Here is an 18,777-nt window from a genome sequence, read left to right as displayed (position 1 = left end):
GCCTTTATACATTACATTTTTGGCTAACTAACTATATTAGAAACATTTTTTATTTTGCACAGCCTATCTATTTACCCAGTTTTTATTTTTACACTGAACAATTCCTTTAAAGAACTCCTGTAGGAAAGGGGTATAAACATAACATTTTAGGCGATTTCAGTTTATTACTTTTACTAAAATCCCTTGATACCCATCTCCAGTCTCCAGGCAAAAAGGCAATCGATTATGCTCAACTCTAGAATGATGTGCAGTTCAGGACAAACATTTACCACCAAAATGTTGCCATTGTAAGACCCACAATTGTATCTTCTACCTCTGTATGAGCCTCTGGTTCCAATACAGCCAGGCAGTCTTCAGGAGCAGTGGAGGAGTGTACTACTACTGCAGCCTGACCCACAATTGATTGGCCCAATTGTTATCTCAAACCCACCCAACCCGTTGTCATCCACACATCACTACAGCTCTCCCTGCTGGAATCACAGAAACCAGGTGTGATCGCTGGCCTTCTTATACAATACTGTCCAGGACAAAGCAGCACCATTACACACTAGTGATGTGAAGGTTGACAAAAGTTGTGGGCAGGAAGGAAGGGGGTTCAACCCAAACCAGCGAATCTTGTGTGCAAGTCCCAAACACGCAGGTCATCACAGACACTCCGTGTGGTACAGCACTTATTTAAAAAAAAACAAAAAAAAACACATTTACACAATGTGTGTGAAAAGATGTTTATTAAATGCCTTTTCAAAACATGTCTATGATCTTGGTCTCTCCTTCTTCCCTTTGTACAAGGCCAGCAGTGAGACATTGGCTACTTTAACCACCTTGAATCGGACACCAGGAATGTCACCAACGGCATGACCAGCGCGTCCAAATCCTGCCACCAGAACCTCGTCGTTTTCCTGCACATTGAGAAAATCATCAAGTCAGTGTGGAAATTCAGAAAGTTCATTTTATGTAGAAGAGACATTCACTATATATTGCACCTATAATAGAAGAATTCACAGCTCAATTTAAGGGGATGTTCAGTTATTTTTTTTTAGTATGATGTAGAGATTGATATTCTGAGACAACTTGCAATTGGTTTTCATTTTTACTTTATATTTGTTTTTTTCTTTTAGTTCGCTTTTTATTCAGCAGCTCTCTAGTTCATTTCAGCAATCTGGTTGCTAGGGTCCAAATTACCCAAGCAACCATGCATTGATTTGAATGAAAGACTGGAATGTGATTATGAGAGGCCTGAATAGAAATATGAGTAATAAAAGTAGCAACAACAATATATTTGTAGCCTTACAGAACATTCGTTTTTTAGATGGGGTCAGTGACCTCCCGTTTAAAAGCTAGAAAGTCAACTGAAGGCAAATAATTCAATGAGAAAAAAATGAAGGCCAATTGAAAAGTTACTTACAAGTAACCATTCTAACACATACTAAATGTAAACGAAGGTAAACTAACACTTTAAAAGTACAATAGAGAAAAGCACATGATGCGACCAGTTGTTTAAGTCTATCATTTAAACATACCCAAGTCTCACTATACAAGGGTTTAGGCCATGATTTTAACACTTTCCGTCTGTCCTAATATTGTTTAGCCAACGTCAGATGGATTACTGGAACCATAATGCATGGGTGTGAAAAGGTCTCCTCAACAGTCCCTACAAGATGTGCTCATTTACCTCAATAAAATTCAGACAACCGTCGTTTGGTACGAAAGCGGTGATTTTCTTGCCATTTTTGATCAGCTGCACTCGGACACACTTCCTGATAGCAGAGTTGGGCTGCTTAGCCTCTACACCACTGGAGAGAAGAAAAAACAATGTGATGGAACATCTCGTATACACATTGACAAGATAGAAATCACATCACAAACACAAATACATTTCAGCAGAACTGCTTATTGTGTCATTTACCTGCCTGAATGTATATAATGCTTTGCTAAATGAGTGCAGTCAAGTGCAAAGCTGCTCATATAGTGAATATAACAAGCAGTGATGACCCTTATGTCTGCACTCAAATCACATGTGCAATAAACACTGAATAGGATGGGGTCACAGATCTGTATTTTTAATTATACAACTGCTGCAATATACGCAAATTATTTAACATTAGAAAAGGTCAACCCCTAAGTTGAAAGCATCAGGGAACACATGATTTTAAAATCAAAATACTAAACAGTTCCAACACATTGCAAGGAATCATATTGTTCCCAAAACCCCAGGTCATTGTGCATTTAGTGCAAACGACTAGCATACCATATATGTAATACATACAGGATTCGGTTCTGGATTCAGCAGGATTCGTCCAAATCCTTCTGCCCGGCTGTATGCAAATTAGGCACGGGGAGCAAAATTGTGTGACTTTTTGTCACAAAACAAGGAAGTAAAAAAAGTTTTCCCCTTTCCATCCATAATTTGCATATGCAAATTATGGGTGGAGTCAGCATTTGGCCAAATCTTTCGCATAGGATTCGGCCGTATCTAAAATAATTGATAAGGCGCATCCCTAAATAAAAGGCACTAAGTTTGCTCAGGAGCAGTACGACATCTACTTTCTAAACAGAAGACCAGTAAATGCTTCTTTCCTTGCTATGGGTTTACTGCTCCTGGGAAAATTGAATGCCTTTAATTACATTAGTGCGCAGATTTGGCACCCGCAACAGCACATTTTACTGTGGACGACAAATCTACCTGTGGGCCAAAATTACATTTATTACCACGTAAATTGGGATAACACTAAGGGAATGGTACTTCTAAATGAGATTCCCACCATTTTTCCCCCTGCACCATGTCAGCTGCTGCAACAGAAAGCTCTTGATTTACTAGGATTATATAAGCAGGGCCCCCCCTGGCCACTGTTTAACACCTGTGCTATAAACATTCTGAGACACAAAAAAATACTTTGTCTATATGATCCCAAGAGACCTACTGGCCAACCAATGCAGCTCTTCACAGGGTAAAAGTTGGCACAAAAATATAAAACCATTTTCTTATGGAGATAAAATACACATTTCTTAAATGAAGAAGGGTAAACAAATAATGAATATATTTATGCTATAAACTGTCTCATACTAAATATAGTTAAAAACATACGGTCTGCTTCTCTCACTAAAATATGATTTAGGCATGAAACAGTCCAATGTCCATTATCAGAACCTTTGAGAGCATATACAGGTGTGCATTGAAATAACCAATATCCCACTTACACTTTTTCCAGGACAATTCCTTTAGCATGAGAAGCACCTCCAAATGGGTTGGCCTTCAGAGCGGTTCCCAGATTGGCCTTCTTGTACTGCTTATCGTGCCATTTCTGCTCACGGCGGTGGTTGCGGAGCTTTCTTGCTGTACGAAGACCACGGCACTTGCCTAAAAGCCACATAAAAGAACATAAGCCTATAGACACTAGACTCAAGATGCACAACATTAAGCCCTAAAACCAAAATATACAACTACCTATATATTAATGTGACTTATATTAACAGTTCAATAGAATATTCCAGCACCCTGGAGGCTTCCAATATACACAAAAAGGTGATTTTAACCTAAATATATAACCGCTAGAAAGTTACTGTTGCAACAGGTGTCAGAACCAACTAAACTACATTGAGTTAGTAAGAGAAATGCCTATTCCAAATGCTCAGCCAGACATCTACATTCCCTTTGTAATCAATAAACTAAGTTCACTTGCTGCCACTAGATTCTTTCTGAAATCAATAGTTTTCTATACAGGAAAAAACCATTGGCTTTTATACTTTTGTTGCCATTTCTACTGTTTACATTATACAACTGCAGTTATTCAGTGTATATTAATGCCCTGCAAGAGACTAGAATGTTTTTGCTTGATACACCATTGAATAAGCAGGTGGGATATTAGGGATATTGCATAGATTTCATGTAAGTCAGGCTGGGCCTCATCATCAGTAACAGGAGCAGAACTACAGCTCATGTCAGTTTATGGCCAAATAAATGCAGCTAAAGGCCTTAAATGGCATTAATGTGATTACTCATAATAATGAGACCTCCCTCCAGTACATGGGCCAGGCAAGGTCTGGTAATGTACAAAAATAAATCTCTAGATCATAAATTAAATATACTTAAAGGTCTATTGAAATAAGAAAGGCTGGGGCCCAAATCTGAGTGGAGAGTCATGAATTTAAGTCAGGGGGTGTAGTTTGTGATCCACCAGCAGTTACTGAATAGTTGGAGAGAGTTACAGTTAATAAACAGCTGGGGGAATCACAAGGTGGACATATATATATATTTATTTATATAGGGTCCAAGTTAAACGCACCCATCCCCGAGACATAGTATGGCCCTGGAGTCGCTGTGCCTTTCCATAAAGTCTCAGTTGTTTCCTTTCAATGAACCGCAGCAAAGCAAAGGCTAGAAGAGGAGGCAGCCATAAGCATGGCGCTGAGCCGCATGCAGGGAGCTCACCTCGTGCTTCTATAGCCACGATACTAACGCCTTATTAGCCCCTAATCCGCGCTTTTGTGCTACTACAGGGCCCCACAGTCCGGCTACCACCATCGTAACCCCCGATTAAATGCATATATTGGGCCCCACTTCTCAGAGCCTCACTCACCCATCTTGACTGCGTCAAGGCCGACTACGGAAAGAGCGAATCCCACAACCCACCGGGAGACACTGCTGCACGCAGGACCCTGACTTAGCTGTCTATCTTGGTGCCTGAGCTCAGGCGAGTGATTTTTTTTCAGTTAATGTCGCTCTTTTTTAACAATAAACAGTCAACTTATTGTGAGCATATATCGATTTATTTTGACATATATCGCTAGGGCTAAAATGAGCGAGAACAAATTTTCAAGGTGGCAAATATGTGTCTAAAAGACTACAACTCCCATGATGCCTCAGTGCGAGCATTTTAATGGTGCATATTTTGTGACGTAATATCCGCGTCATGTGGGTTAGCGATGTGGTTGTTGCTGGTGCCTTCTTCATTTATGCTAAGCATTTATGCTATATTCTAGTTGTCTGACTCGTCTATACTGGATAATATACACTTTACAGTTTATTTGAATAATAATCTCTTGTTTATAAGGCTGTCATGGAGTTGCATTAATACGTAATAAGGCCTCAGTGCAGTTATACAGGTCATAGAACTAAATAGGGTCGAGGACCTTTTTAAATAAAATGTTAATTATTGGCCTAAGTGACCCATTCATTTATAATGAAAATATTTCAGGGGGTGGGTCGCCTTTAAGTGAACCCTTGGTATATTATAGAGTGGCTAATTCTAATCAACTGGCCTTCATTTTTTTTCTTTTTTATAGTTTTAGAATTATTTGCCTTCTACTTCCGACTCTTTCCAACGGGGGTCACTGACCCCATCTAAAAAATAAATACTCTATAAGGCTACAAATATATTCATAAATCAAAGATAATAAGGAGAGCAATCCAGAAGCAGATTTACTGCAACAAAGTGATTTATTCCAGACTACCAAACACACATCGGGGCAGATTTATCAAGGGTCAAAGTGAATTTGAGGGAATTTTAGAAGTAAAATTAAGTAAAAAAAAAAACCTGCCGAAGTGCTATGTTAGCCTATGGGACCTTCTGGAGCATTTTTATAAGTTTTTTGAAGTCAAAGTAAAATCGTTGGATGAAATCCTTTGAATCGTGCGATTCGAACGATTTAATCATTTCGATCTAACGTTTTTACTTCGACCGCAAATGGCCAAATTCGATGTAAAAAAAACTTTGATTTCAATATTCGAAGTCGAAGTATTCCAATCCAATTCGATGGTCGAATGTCGAAGCTTTTTCTACTTCGAAATTCGACCCTTGATAAATCTGCCCCAACATGTTTTCAGCCTCACACCCTTTATCACTTGATAAAGGGCGTGTGAGGCCCGAAACATGTTGTGTGTTTGGTAGTCTGGAAGCACAAAAATTTGCCAAATACCGCAGGCTAGTATAGCGGGGATATCCCCTGCACGTTTATTTCGTCAAGTGACGATCACTTGACGAAATAAACGTGCAGGGGATATCCCCGCTATACTAGCCTGCGGTGTTTGGCAAATTTTTGTGCAGATATTGTTGGGAGAGGTGTCGACCCCTCCAGCCAGCACTAGGCAACCACTATCAGGAGAGACCTAGGGGAAATAGGGAATCTTTTTTGCTGGTAGTCGAAGACCAGAGGTAAGGTCTAAAGGGGATAGAAGCATCACAGCATTTTAAGAAACGTGGGCTACAAATATATCGTTACTGCTACTTTTTATTATTCATTGTTCTATTCAGGCCCTCCCTTATTAAGTCCAGTCTCTTATGCAAATCAGTGCATGGTTGCTAGGGAAATTTGGACCCTAGCAGCCAGAATGTTGAAATTGCAAATAGGAGAGCTGCTGAATAAAATGCTACGTACCTTAAAAAAGACAAAAAAAAACCCAATCCAAATTGTCTCATAATATTACTCTCTACACCATACGAAAAATTAATTTAAAGGTGAAGAACCCCTTTAAAAGGATATACATACAACTCTACAAGGTGTGCTATGCCTATAGAAAAGGCTGCAGGCTTAATACCGTAGGGGGATGAGCAGAGGTTTAGGGTTAAGTACACCCATCTGGGCAAAGGGGTCACACAATTCTAGGAAATGATAATTGTTTTATTTGTTTTATTATTCATATCCAATTAACTTATCAACAGTGGCATACACTTTTATAAAATGGCCAGTAAAACCACCCCCGTGGTGTCCGTGTGCTGCACCCTGTGAATTCCCCTGCATCCTAGTTTAGCCAGCAAAGCTTTGATGCCCAAGCTTCTTAGTCTCAGCTTTGTCTAGTTTTTTTTTTAATCGTCCTCTAATAGCCTCACAGGTTTTGGAAGACGGTATATTATGTTTAATATTCCATAAGTACTATTGTTTGGCTATCCATTTACTATTACGATAACTGTTTCCATTTTTACTGTTTTTACCTTCTACTGTAGACATACCTCCAACATCTTTGCCAGCACCTTTGCAGGGGGGGGGGTAGTAGGATTGCCACCTGGCCAGTATTTTACCGGCCTGACCTGTAAAATTATATTTGATACCAATGTTATTAATAGGGAAAAAAATCTAAACATATAGGACGGCCGGTATTTTTTCCAAAAAAGGTGGCAACCCTATAGGGGAGTAGGGTTAGGAGGTATAGGGGGCCCTATGAAGCCCAAATAAAAAGCAATTTTAACATATATTGGTAAAACAGGACAACCTCTGGATATGTTGGGTGCCCTAAAATGTATTTGCTGTGGGGCCCAGTAACTTTTAGTTACACTGCTGCTCATCACTTATGTTGTCTTGTTTAAGTTACACAGAACTTAGGAGAGTCCTAATAATTGTTCAATGTGTTATAACACTGCAACCCTGTAAGAGCTAATGAAACATCAGTCCCGGTATTCCTAATAAATATGCAAAATATGAAAAGCCAAAGATGGAGTGAGTGGAGAGAGTACACCCCTTCTCTATATACATATGATATGCCTTGCCTTGGTATAAATGTGGGTGCTGCATCCAGGGGTCATACTTCTTCTTATCTCTGAATTGTGGAAGTTCTTTAAGTGGAGGCAGGTAGTAGAGTGAAAATTGTTGCATGCATGCAAATAACTTTATTATAGGGGTTCATCAAATGTCAGTATTCTTAATAAGCTTCAGCAAATGCATCCAACATTACAAACATTTAGGTACTGACATATCATATATCGTACTGGGGATCCTGAAGGATTCTCATCAGTTCAGTACATTACCCATACACGTTTCCTGACTTTCAGGAAAGTTTTGAATGAATTGACATGCTGATAACTGTATCAGCTGAGCAGCATTCTGCCCTATGGGCTGGTAGATAAGCACTGTCACCTCTTGATGCAAATCACATGCACAGTGAAAGGATTTATATAATTATTCTCCGCAGTGGAACAATTTGTGATAAAGCTTTGCCGTGCACTTATTATCTTTAACCCCCCCCTGTGAATTTTACTGATCCTTCATAAATCACCACCTTTCCTGTTTTTATCTGTAGAAATAAGTCAAATCAATTAAAAAAATATACAATTCAACAGATATGCCATGACCTGGATGAATGAGAATCTTCCCTGTTTTTTAAAAAAACAATTAAAAAAAAGTGCTCTAATTAATGACAAAAATGCTATACAAATAGCTGAATTATCGTCTGGATGTTGTTAAAAGAACTTTACATTTTATTTTGAACGTCTCATTGTCTTGTTACTTTTTTGTACAACAAAACTAGCGCTAATTAAACAGCCCTAAAGAGTGTGAGTAGAGGTGCTAAGTGGATGCAGTGCAATGGCAGCTTCAGTCTATTGTCGTGAAGTTCTGTCCTGTTCAATTTCAGGTCCTGTTTCCTATTGGTGCAGAAGGAGTCACGTGACAGTCGTGGTGGCTGGAAGGTCAGCTCTTTCTCTGCCACCCCAGATTAGCAAATGTATTTCAACGGAAAAGATCTGCTAGGGTTCTCAATGGCAAAGAAAACAATATGTCTAATTATTGCTTTAGTAAACATTGGGTTTTCCTGGGTCAAGGAAGGGTTATCTACAGAAGTCCCTAACAGGTGAGTTATGACTTATTTCATAGAATTATATAGAATGCTTTATTGTTTTAGATCTACTGTATATCTGTGTAATATAAAACTAGGATTATGTGTATCTGCCTGATTTACACATGTTCTGTCAATCTATCATCTATCTATCCATCACTCTCTCTATATCTGTCATCTATCTATTTCTCTTTCTATTTGGTGTCTCTATTTCTACATTCTCTATGTCTATACAAGAACAGGAAAGCTTGTGTATAAAGTAAATATCGCATATATAGAGCTAATTCTTATTTCTAAAATAAGGAAACCAAATAATATGTAAATATATATATATATGAATAAAGCAAGGCACTTAGGACTTGAAAGAGTACTTATTTATTTGGTGTACCAACATTTCCATCTCCGGGCATCCCAACAAAAAACGAGTGCTGCTATTTATTTTTATTTCTTATGTGAAAGTACATGATGGTTTACCCTTTAGGCACAGCACCAGGAAAATGTTAAAGTGCTCTGTGAGTGAGATCAGCATTTTAATGTAGAAATAATAAAATCTGTTTAAGCCTCAAGAATTCCTGTAACATATCAATGGCTGCCTTTTCACCGTGCACAGCCTTGGAGGTACTAAAATAAAATGTAACTTCTTGGTCAGCCTTTTGCTGCTTTATGGATGTACAATAATGGAGTGACTGTGAGCTGAAATGAGCCAGACATGCTTAGCATAAAGAGAAACGATCCCTATTACAGACAGCTGAGAATCAAATCTCTGGATGTAGGGCAGCGCAGACATGTGGTGTATTGTTTAATCTTGTCTTAGCACTGCTCTCAGTCAATAATGGATGAAAGCTTCAATATGTTCACTGATGTGTATATCACACTTTTCTAATTAGCAATGTTTAAACTTGCTTAGTGCAATAAATATGGTTTGAGCTGCACCATGTTAGTAGTGCTTGTAAGCTGAATTTATGATTAATGAAAATTTGCTCTTAGGGCTCTTACTGACAAGCGGTTGTAGCTGCGCTCCCCTGCGTTCCGTTTTTCTGCGTTCAGCCGCAGGGGAGCGCAGGAATAGACGCATTACATTTTTTCCAATGGGGCTGTACTCACATAGGCGCGTGTAGGCGACGAACGCAGGAAAAATGCAGCATGTTGCGTCTCAACCTGCGTTCGGCGCCTACACGCGCTGTGTGAGTACAGCCCCATTGGAAAAAACGTAATGCGTCTATTCCTGCGTCCCCTGCGGCTGAACGCAGAAAAACGGGACGCAGGGGAGCGCAGTCAGTAAGAGCCCTTAATTTTACAAATAAAGTGGTTCTTAATTGTATTTCTCTGTCTTGCTTGAGAAGATCCAGCAGTCCAAAACATACTTATCATGCTTGCTACTCCTGAGTCACATACTGAAGGTTTGCAGCCTTGAGGAAAGGTTTAACGTGCCCCATAAGGTTACAGAATATTCCTCTTTTATAATAATAGATGCTAACTTGCACAACTGCATTTGTCAGTAGTGTCCAACCAGGCCTGATGAAATTGTATTAAAGGGTGGCTCCCCTTATTTTGTATAGTTTTTGAGTTATTTGCCTTCTTCTTCTGACTCTTTCCAGCTTTCAAATGGGGGTCACTGGCCCCATCTAAAAACAAATGCTCTGTAAGGCTACACATTTATTGTTATTTCTACTTTTTATTATTCATCTTTTTATTCAGAAACCTCCCCTATTAATATTCCATATTCTAATTCAAATCAAGGCATGGTTGCTAGGGTAATTTGGACCCTAGCAACCCGTTTGCCGACATTGCAAACTGGAGAGCTGCTGAACAAAAAACTAAATACTGTAACTCAAAAACCACAAATAATAAAAAATGAAAACCAATTGCAAATTGTCTCAGAATATCACTTTCTACGGCAGTGATCCCCAACCAGTAGCTTGTGAGGAACATGTTGCTCTCCAACCCCTTGGATGTTGCTCCCAGTGGCCTCAAAGCAGGAGCTTCTTTTTTAATTCCAGGCTTGGAGGCAAGTTTTGGTTGTATAAAAACCAGGTGCACTGCCAAACAGAGCCTCAATCTAGGTTCACAATCCACATAGGGGCTACAAAATGGCCAATCACAGCCCTTATTTGGCACCCTAAGAACATTTTTCATGCTAGTGTTGCTCCCCAACTCCTTTTACTTCTGAATGTTGCTCACGGGTTCAAAAGGTTGGGGATCCCTGTTCTACGGCATACTAAAAGTTTATGTAAAGGTGTACAACCCTTTTAAGGCCCTGGGAGATGAGTAGGTTTGTCGCCCACAGTAAATCTGCACTATGGAGGTTAACAAATTTCTTGAAAATGCCTTTATCTTTAAATTTGAATCATTGCATGTAAAACACTTTACTTGCGCCCATCCGGCATTTGATGCTTTGCTCTATAACCTCTGTGTTTGTGGACATTCCAATGTGCTGACTTGCTATAGGCTGATAGTCTCTTCATCAGCATAAATATCTTGTTGCATTAACTAGTTAATAATACCTGTCACAAGCATGGGGTTACCTATGCATGGCATCTTATGTTACACACCAGGGTCAGACTCATCAGAAGTCTGTGGGTATTATAGTGTGGGAGGAAATTTCTATACCTAGAGGAAATCCCTCAGACATGGGAAGACAATACAGGGATTTGATTGGTTACTCTAATTTGCCCCTTAACTAATTTGACTCGCTTAAAGGGTAGGACTACATGGGCGTTTTCAGCGCGATCCGACGCACTGCAACAAAACGCCGGTGGCAAATTGCATTCCGACGCAAATAAGGTAAGTAATGGAAATGTCAGATGGTGTCCCGCTGCGGCTTCATCCAACATTTTCATTACTTACCTTATTTCTGTATATATGATTTGCCACCGACGTTATGTTGCAGCGCGTCAGATCGCGCCGAAAACGTCCATGTAGTCCTACCCTTAGAGCTCTCCTTGAATTTTTTTGAGTCTTTGTTCTAGCAGTCAGATAAGCAGAAATCCCTTCTACCTTCTTAATGGATAATAGAAACGAATAAGTAAGACTTGACATGTATTAATCCCTAATAAGCTCTGCTAACCAGATTTTGCAGAGTGATTAGCCTATTAGTAATATGGCTCCGTAAGCACTTTACAATTTTTATCCTGTCTGTTCTGGGATTGATCTTTATTTGATGTTTCAAAAATATAAATGATCACAATATAAAATCATTGTAAGACATTGTTGACCTATACATACTTTTATTTACAAACTATCAAGCGTATATCATAGTTAGGGATGCACTGAAGCCAGGATTCGTTTCGGGATTTGGCCTTTTTCAGCAGAATCCTTGTGTCTGGCCTAACCAAATCCGAATCCTAATTTGCATATGCAAAGTAGGGGCAGGATGGGAAATCACGTAACTTTTTGTCACAAAGCAAGGAAGTAAAAATGTTTTATTTCCCACTTTTTCCACTAATTTGCATATGGAAATTCGGATTTGGTGCGGTATTTGGTCGAATCCCAAACAGTGGATTCGGTGCATCCCTAATCATAGTGTAGAATTTTCACAGCAACGGATCGGCATAAAAATTATGGAGAAGGGGTATGTTGCATCAAATTAATTCAGGCAGAAGCTGACGATCAAAATGGCAAGTCTTTTAATCATATACGGTAAAAAAAAATGACAATATTTTATCCTACTGCCAAGCAGCATTTCTTCCTATTATTAATACAATACTATTGTCATTTTATTGATTGATTATCGTTTTTGCTAGGTCTGTAATTTTAGCCTATGGACTCTGTGCTTTGGGTTTCCACAATGTCCTTAAAGGAGAACTAAACCTCATTGCTAATAAAAACCCCTACCCTCCATAGTCCCCCGCACAGGTGTTAACACAAGTAAATGCCCCAAAGCCTTTAATTACCCCTCGTTGCAGAGTCAGCGCAGGGGAGCTCACGGGCTCCATCTTCCGGCGCTTCGTTAATCTGTGGGTCTTCCCTTCGGCTATTTCCGTGACATGCGCAGTTGTTCGGGACCGGAATATTGCTACAACTGCACATGCGCCGATACTCCGCTTACTTACTGAAGATTATCGAAGTGCTGAAGATATCCCCCGTGAGCTCTGCTGCGCTGACTATGCAACGGGGGATAATTACTTGTTTAGGGGCATTTTCTTGTGTTAACACCTGTGTGGGGGAGGAGCAGGGAGGGGGTCTATGGAAGGTAGGGGTTTTTATTATCAAGGGGGTTTAGTTCTCCTTTAAATTCTTCCTACAACATTATTTAACAAAAAAAGGCAAACAGTTAATTCTGAACCTGTTTTTGGCTTGCCCTATTAGAAATTACAAGAAATCCCTCTTTATTCTCTACTAGAGAAGTCCACAACCTCAATACATTTTGCATCAGTGCTGCTTTCTGTAAACTGCCAAACTTTATTTACACAGAACATTATGTTCTTCCTGTCCTTGCTAATTTTTATGTATCATGTGCTCAGAATTGTATAAATTTCCATGAAATATTGAAAATAAAGCTGAAATTATCTCCTTTCCATGTGGCAAACCTGTTTTTCTCAAGCCCTGCATTTGCAGTCATTTATTATGACTCTCTGGTTACTATTACTGTTTGGCACACTACTGTTTGCAGGTGCTAAGGAAAATATAAATACTATGGGGCCCATTTACTAAGGGTCGAAGTGAATTCGAAGTGAATTTTCGAATTCAAAAACTTTGAATTTCGAAGTAATTTTTGGGTACCTCGACCATCGAATAGGCCAAATTCTATTTGAATTGAAAAAACGTCAAAAATTCGACCATTCGAAAATCGAAGTACCGTCTCTTTAAAAAAACTTTGAATTCGACACTTCACCACCTTAAACCTGACGAATTGCTATGTTAGCCTATGGGGACCTCCTAGAACCTATAGCCAATATTTGGCTAAGTTTTTAGAAGTCAAAGTTTTTTGTTTTTTTTAAATCGATCGATCGATTAAATCGTTCGAACGATTTCTACAATCGATCAAATGATTTTAATTCGAACGAAAACAGCTAAATTCAAACAAAAAACTTTGACTATCGAATTTTTTCAATTCGATGGTCAAATGTTGAAGTTTTAGCACTTCGAAATTCGACCCTTAGTAAATGTGCCCCTAAATTAACTGTCTGCTATGGCCAGGAAATGCAATGGTCATGGCACAGCCCTCATTCAGTACAGGCCAGGACCCTCCAAATACTGAGGTCCAGCCTGGGAAGAGATTTGGTGCACAATAAATACACTAACAAACAGATATGGTGTAACAAAATACACACACACACAGCGGTAATGTAGTCTTTATAACAATCCACAGTTTTTAGCTAAACACAGTCCACTAAATACAATTTCTAGAGCCCTAATTATTTCAATAGCTCTTCTTCTATCACTAAATACTATGTAACTTTTATGCATGGGACTGAGTACTACTGAAGTAAATGCTGACGGAACAGTTGGAGAAGCAGGATGAGAACAAGAAAGTTTAAGTGAGAAGACATTGAAAATATAACTTTCTAAATAAACTCTTTGGAGAAATGTAGTTTAGCAGGGAGATTGCTAGCAACTTAATTTTGGGGCAGATTTATCAAGGTATAAGTGAAAATTAAAATTAAAAAAATTCAAATTTCGAGCTAATTTTTGTGTACTTTGACTAGGGAATAGTCCAAATTCGATAAGAATTTGAAAAAATATTGAATATCGAAATTTATCTTTATCTATAAAAATTCGACTTCGACCATTCACCATCTAAAACCTGCCGAATTGCTGTTTTAGCCTATTGGGGACCACCTAGAACCTAGTTGGAGTCAATTGGTGGACTTGGAAAAATGTAAGTTTTTTTTTTGGGAAAAATGTCGGACTAATATAGGTGCAGATTTATGAAAATGTGAGATTAGCGCTCACCACAAAATAATTCACTCACTATTTCGTATGGGATTTTTAGAATTGTATTTACCAAATGGTGAGCTCTGACTTTCACCCATTAATAAATGCTCTTCTAAGATCCCATAGGAATGAATAGAAAATTGGTGAATTTTTCTGTTGTGAGCTCTAATCTAACATTTTCAAAAATCTGCTCCTAAATGAGTCCTCTAACTCTCCCCTTTAGATTTAACTCTGATGAAGCCACTGCTTCAAATTACCATTATGCCATTATTGTGTAAACATTTCCCAGGGGTTTAAATGGTATTGGACATGTTTTACGATAGATGCAGAATATTACATAGAGGAAGTAAATGTATTTTCATAAAATGGGGAGCAGATACTTTATCACAACAATCCCGTTACAATCGATTTCGCTTTTTCTGCCTAAATGACTTTTCTCTTAGGATAGCTTTGTTATAGCACTTCCCTAACTCTATAATAGCTTCATCTCGTCGCAGCTTCCCAAAGCACCTACTGTGCAGATTGAAATTATCCAATGACTAATGTGTATGCAGAAGATCCCCCATTTTACATGTTTTCAGGGGACCAGAGAAAAAGACCAGAAAAGAACAGTCTGACAGAAATATCCATTTATTTTTTTTCAACTATTCAGAATTTAGTAGGAATGCAAGGAGATAAGTTGAACGTTAGCATCAAGTCCATTATTTTATATTGTGCAAACCCCCTAATTATTTTCGTACTTGAATGTTTTTAGTTGTATGGCCAACTTCAATGCCCAAATTTTATTTCTGATAATATTTGATAGTAAAATGCATGTATGCAAGAGATCTATTACCTGAAGACCTATGTAGAAAAAAACATTTACTAAGCTCCAAAACACAGCAATATCTTTTCTTAAAGGGGACCAGTCACCCGAAAAAATGATTCCAAATCCTATTTTATCACATTAGTCAAGCAAAATGAACTTTAATTACACTGTATAAATTATTTGAATCTTATTTCCTTCAGTCTGGGAATTCATAATTATAGCAAGCAGGCAGCAGCCATTTTGTGGACACTGTTATTAAGGCAAGCCTTGTATCATCTCAGAATCTTGTTTGTGCACCAGAATGGGGGACCTGATGTCCATCCCCATGCCCTGGCTACACAATTAAACAGTGAAGAGAACTGGGGAAATGTGTGGAGTGCAGGGACATCTAGGAAGTGCTGAATGGAAAGGGAAAGTAATTGCTTGCTCCGCCTCTATGCTAAGGTATAGAGGAGGGGCAGACAATATATGATTGACAGCTGAGATTTAATAAAAAAAGAATTTGTGTTTCATGTTTAATTTAAAAAGGACTTTTATTATACAGATTTTTATGTCTGGGTGACAGGTCCACTTTAAAGTGGCAAATTTAAACAAAATTTATCTTTGATTTTCTTTTTCTTTATAATATAAAGACAGGACCTTGTTTTTGATGCAAAATCAGCTCACATTAATCCTTGTTTTGGGATTTTGTAAACATTGAATTATGTTTTAATAACTTTATGTTTCTACATTATGGGAATCCCAAAAACAAATAAACAGTGGCAAGTCTTGAATTTCGACAGATTTGATTACATGTGAGGTTTTGTTGCTCAGAAGGCATACAAGCATTGTTTGCTTTTGCAAATTTAAATTAGTATGTAGTTAAAGACACTTGGGTATATTTATCAAAGGGTAAAATCCACAGTCCATTAGTAGTGTCGGACTGGCCCACTGGTATACCAGGAAAACTCCCGGTGGGCCCAGGTGCCAGTGGGCAGGTCAGGACTGAGAATTAAAATGGGCCTTGGCATTTCAGGTACACAGAGGCCCAATCAGCCCACACCAGCCCACTTAATACTGACTTTCTATGGGACCTTATAGCAGCCCCTCTGGCATTTGCCAGAACCCACAGATTGCCAGTCCGGGCCTGCCAGTGGCCTCTTGCTTATAAACATTTGGCCTATATCATGGTCATTCCCTATTTCTTTATGGGAACAAAGAGGCTTAATAATGGAAGAATAGAGTATAGTATGTAGAGAAAAGAGACTAGAAGAATAAAGAGGTTGAGTGAGGAGAGGAGGAATAATAGTTTGGAAAGTGGGCCCTCAGCCTGAGGTTTTCTGGTGGGCCCTGGCATCCCATGAGCATATTTGGCAATAGGTCAAATTGAGCGGGTACCCTTTGATAAATTGACCTCTAAAATTCCATACAAATAAATAGATAGCTTGTAGACTGTAATTAGCTGTTTCACTCTTAGATACATAATTCCCACTTTGTGTATCCACCAATAGTTTGTATTTTAGTGTGGGGGACTGACAAATGTGTTCCACATTTACTTTGCATTCCCCAAAGATTTTGCCCAAAGGGTACCCTTAAAGTGACACTGGCACGTTGTTTCAGTCATGCTGGGCTGGTGGCAGTCCGATCCCTCCATCGGCTGGAGTCCTGTTTTCATTTGTAATTAGCCTATTGAGGGATCGCACCACCCGCAGCCCAGCATGACTGAAACAACTTTGCAAGATGATTTAATGGTGTTGGAGGGTCCCCGTTACTAAGGTTCGCTGGACTGGGTCAGCTTTGGGGAGCTTTTCCTATTTTTATAGGAATGTGTCAGTATCACTTTAAGGGGCCCATACACAGAGAGAGCTAGAATAAGGAGTTACATAGATCCCCCTGGGTTTCCCATAAGAAGTGTTCCCAGAGGAAACAGGAGACACTCTGTGTAGACTGATTGTGAGTATGTACTATTACACAATGGTTGCCTTCTGTATCATTGTATCATTCTCCCCTGTGGATCTTTGTTAATAAATCATTCAGTTATTGTTCAAGAATCACTGGCGCCTAATTATTGTGCCTTGCGTAGAGTTACAGTTTCACAACACCCTGCCACCACACCATTGTGAGGGCTCCTGCAATTTAAGGGGAAGTTAAGGGCAAGTTGGGGTAAAGCTCATACTTAGAGCAATGGTGCCACTCAGTTTACTATAGGCTTACATTAATTTGCAGTGTGCTGGTCTCTAGACTCTTTATCCAAGACCCAAACACTCTGGATATACATTCCATATATCTGTATACTTTCTTTTCCTCAGGAGTCATTTACATGAACGTTCTTGTTTATTTTGTCTTCGTAGTTATAATTTTCAAACTACTTCTGGAAAAGAATTGGTGTGGAATTATGGTAAGCATTCTGTGTGCTATTTAAGGATTTACAATGCACAAGTGTTAATTGCAAACTATTCATATTAAATGTGTAAAGCTGGTTGCCTGTACATGCAGTTTTTGGTGGAAATTAGCTATGGTAAGCAGGTAAGTGTAGCATCAGGAGCATAAAGTCAGGGACACCACAACTTCAGGCAAAAACACAGGTTTATTTCACTAAACTGCCCAACAAAAAGCTAACAGGAACACCGTTTTAGTTTTTCAACAGCACACAAGACTTTTCACACTCTGGGGTTCTCATCATACAGGGTGGCTTCCACACACTTAGAACTATTCTGGGCTTCTCTCTAAGGGGGAAATTTACTAAAGGGTGACGTCATTTCGGCACTTCGCCGATTTACTAACATAAACTGGCGTAATTTCGCCAAGGAGATAGACTCTGGCACAACTTCGCTCTCTAACGCCAGGCAAATTTTCGCTCTGGCGAAAGAGTTTTACTACGCAAATTCACTACGTTTTTTATTTTACTGACCGTTACCTCTATCGCCAGACTTGCCTTCGCCACCTCAGACCAGGCGAAGTGCAATAGAGTAGATAGGAGTTCCTCAAAAAAAAGTTGAACATTTTTACCAAAAAATGCTGGCGTCTTTTCCTTTTTACAGGGTGATAATTTTTTTTGGAGTACCCTCCTTCCCCCCCCCTACATTTGATAACATATGGCACATAAACTATACTGTGGGCTCATGTGTAGGGCAATATAACACCTCTATATCATTTTATTAAGGTTCCCTGGCCTTGTGTAGTGTAATGTATTTGCTGCAGCATATACGACCATTGTACTTTAACTGCACGCCATATGCAAATTAGCCAACGCTAGCGTAACTTCGAACTGCTGGCGTATTTTCGCTAGCGTAACTTCGCCAGCGTTTGTTACTCTGTGCGCAACTTTGGATCTTCGTGAATTAGCGTTGTCCAGGCAAATTTACTCCTGGCAAAGTGTTGTGATGTTTGCAAAGCCATCACTGTCGAATATTTGCCGGTTAGTGAATTTGCCCCTAAGTCCTGCTGACTCTCCCCTCCTGGGATATCGTCTCAATAGCGTCACCTTCCAGCTTTACTCAATAACCTTTGACTCTCAGTCACCTGGTCACATCTCCCTCTGCTCCTTGCAGTGGCAGGCAGCACCCAT

At 39.2% G+C, this 18,777-nt stretch overlaps 2 protein-coding genes across 2 annotated transcripts in view; one reads left to right on the top strand and one right to left on the bottom strand.

Moving 5' to 3' along the window:
- Positions 1-711: 711 nt before the first annotated feature.
- On the bottom strand, positions 712-4,597 carry rps23.L (ribosomal protein S23 L homeolog). Its single transcript, NM_001093433.1, has 4 exons — positions 4,578-4,597; positions 3,199-3,358; positions 1,673-1,793; positions 712-899 (listed from the first exon to the last, which is right to left on the bottom strand). The coding sequence occupies exons 1-4, from the start codon at positions 4,579-4,581 to the stop codon at positions 753-755; spliced, it is 432 nt and encodes a 143-aa protein (NP_001086902.1). The 5' UTR covers positions 4,582-4,597; the 3' UTR covers positions 712-752.
- Positions 4,598-8,190: 3,593 nt separating this feature from the next.
- atp6ap1l.L (ATPase, H+ transporting, lysosomal accessory protein 1-like L homeolog) overlaps positions 8,191-18,777 on the top strand; it is a 36,921-nt gene continuing 26,334 nt past the window's right edge. The window contains exons 1-2 of the mRNA XM_018264778.2: positions 8,191-8,560; positions 17,561-17,607. Coding sequence (XP_018120267.1) covers positions 8,433-8,560; positions 17,561-17,607 — 175 coding nt within the window. The 5' untranslated portion in view covers positions 8,191-8,432. The remainder of the gene's footprint in view (positions 8,561-17,560; positions 17,608-18,777) is intronic.

Source organism: Xenopus laevis, chromosome 1L, assembly GCF_017654675.1.
Source record: "Xenopus laevis strain J_2021 chromosome 1L, Xenopus_laevis_v10.1, whole genome shotgun sequence".
Classification (NCBI taxonomy): Eukaryota; Metazoa; Chordata; class Amphibia; order Anura; family Pipidae; genus Xenopus; species Xenopus laevis.
Note: the sequence above shows the minus strand (reverse complement) of the source record. Positions and strands in the feature narration are given on the sequence as shown.

What these genes read in the sequence shown, in the direction of transcription:
- rps23.L (NM_001093433.1), bottom strand. An exon ending in GGAATTGTCCTGGAAAAAGT is followed by an intron (nt 1,794 to 3,198) that starts GTAAGTGGGATA and finishes TCTTCTCTCCAG; the next exon opens with TGGTGTAGAGGCTAAGCAGC. An exon ending in GTTGTCTGAATTTTATTGAG is followed by an intron (nt 900 to 1,672) that starts GTAAATGAGCAC and finishes CTCAATGTGCAG; the next exon opens with GAAAACGACGAGGTTCTGGT.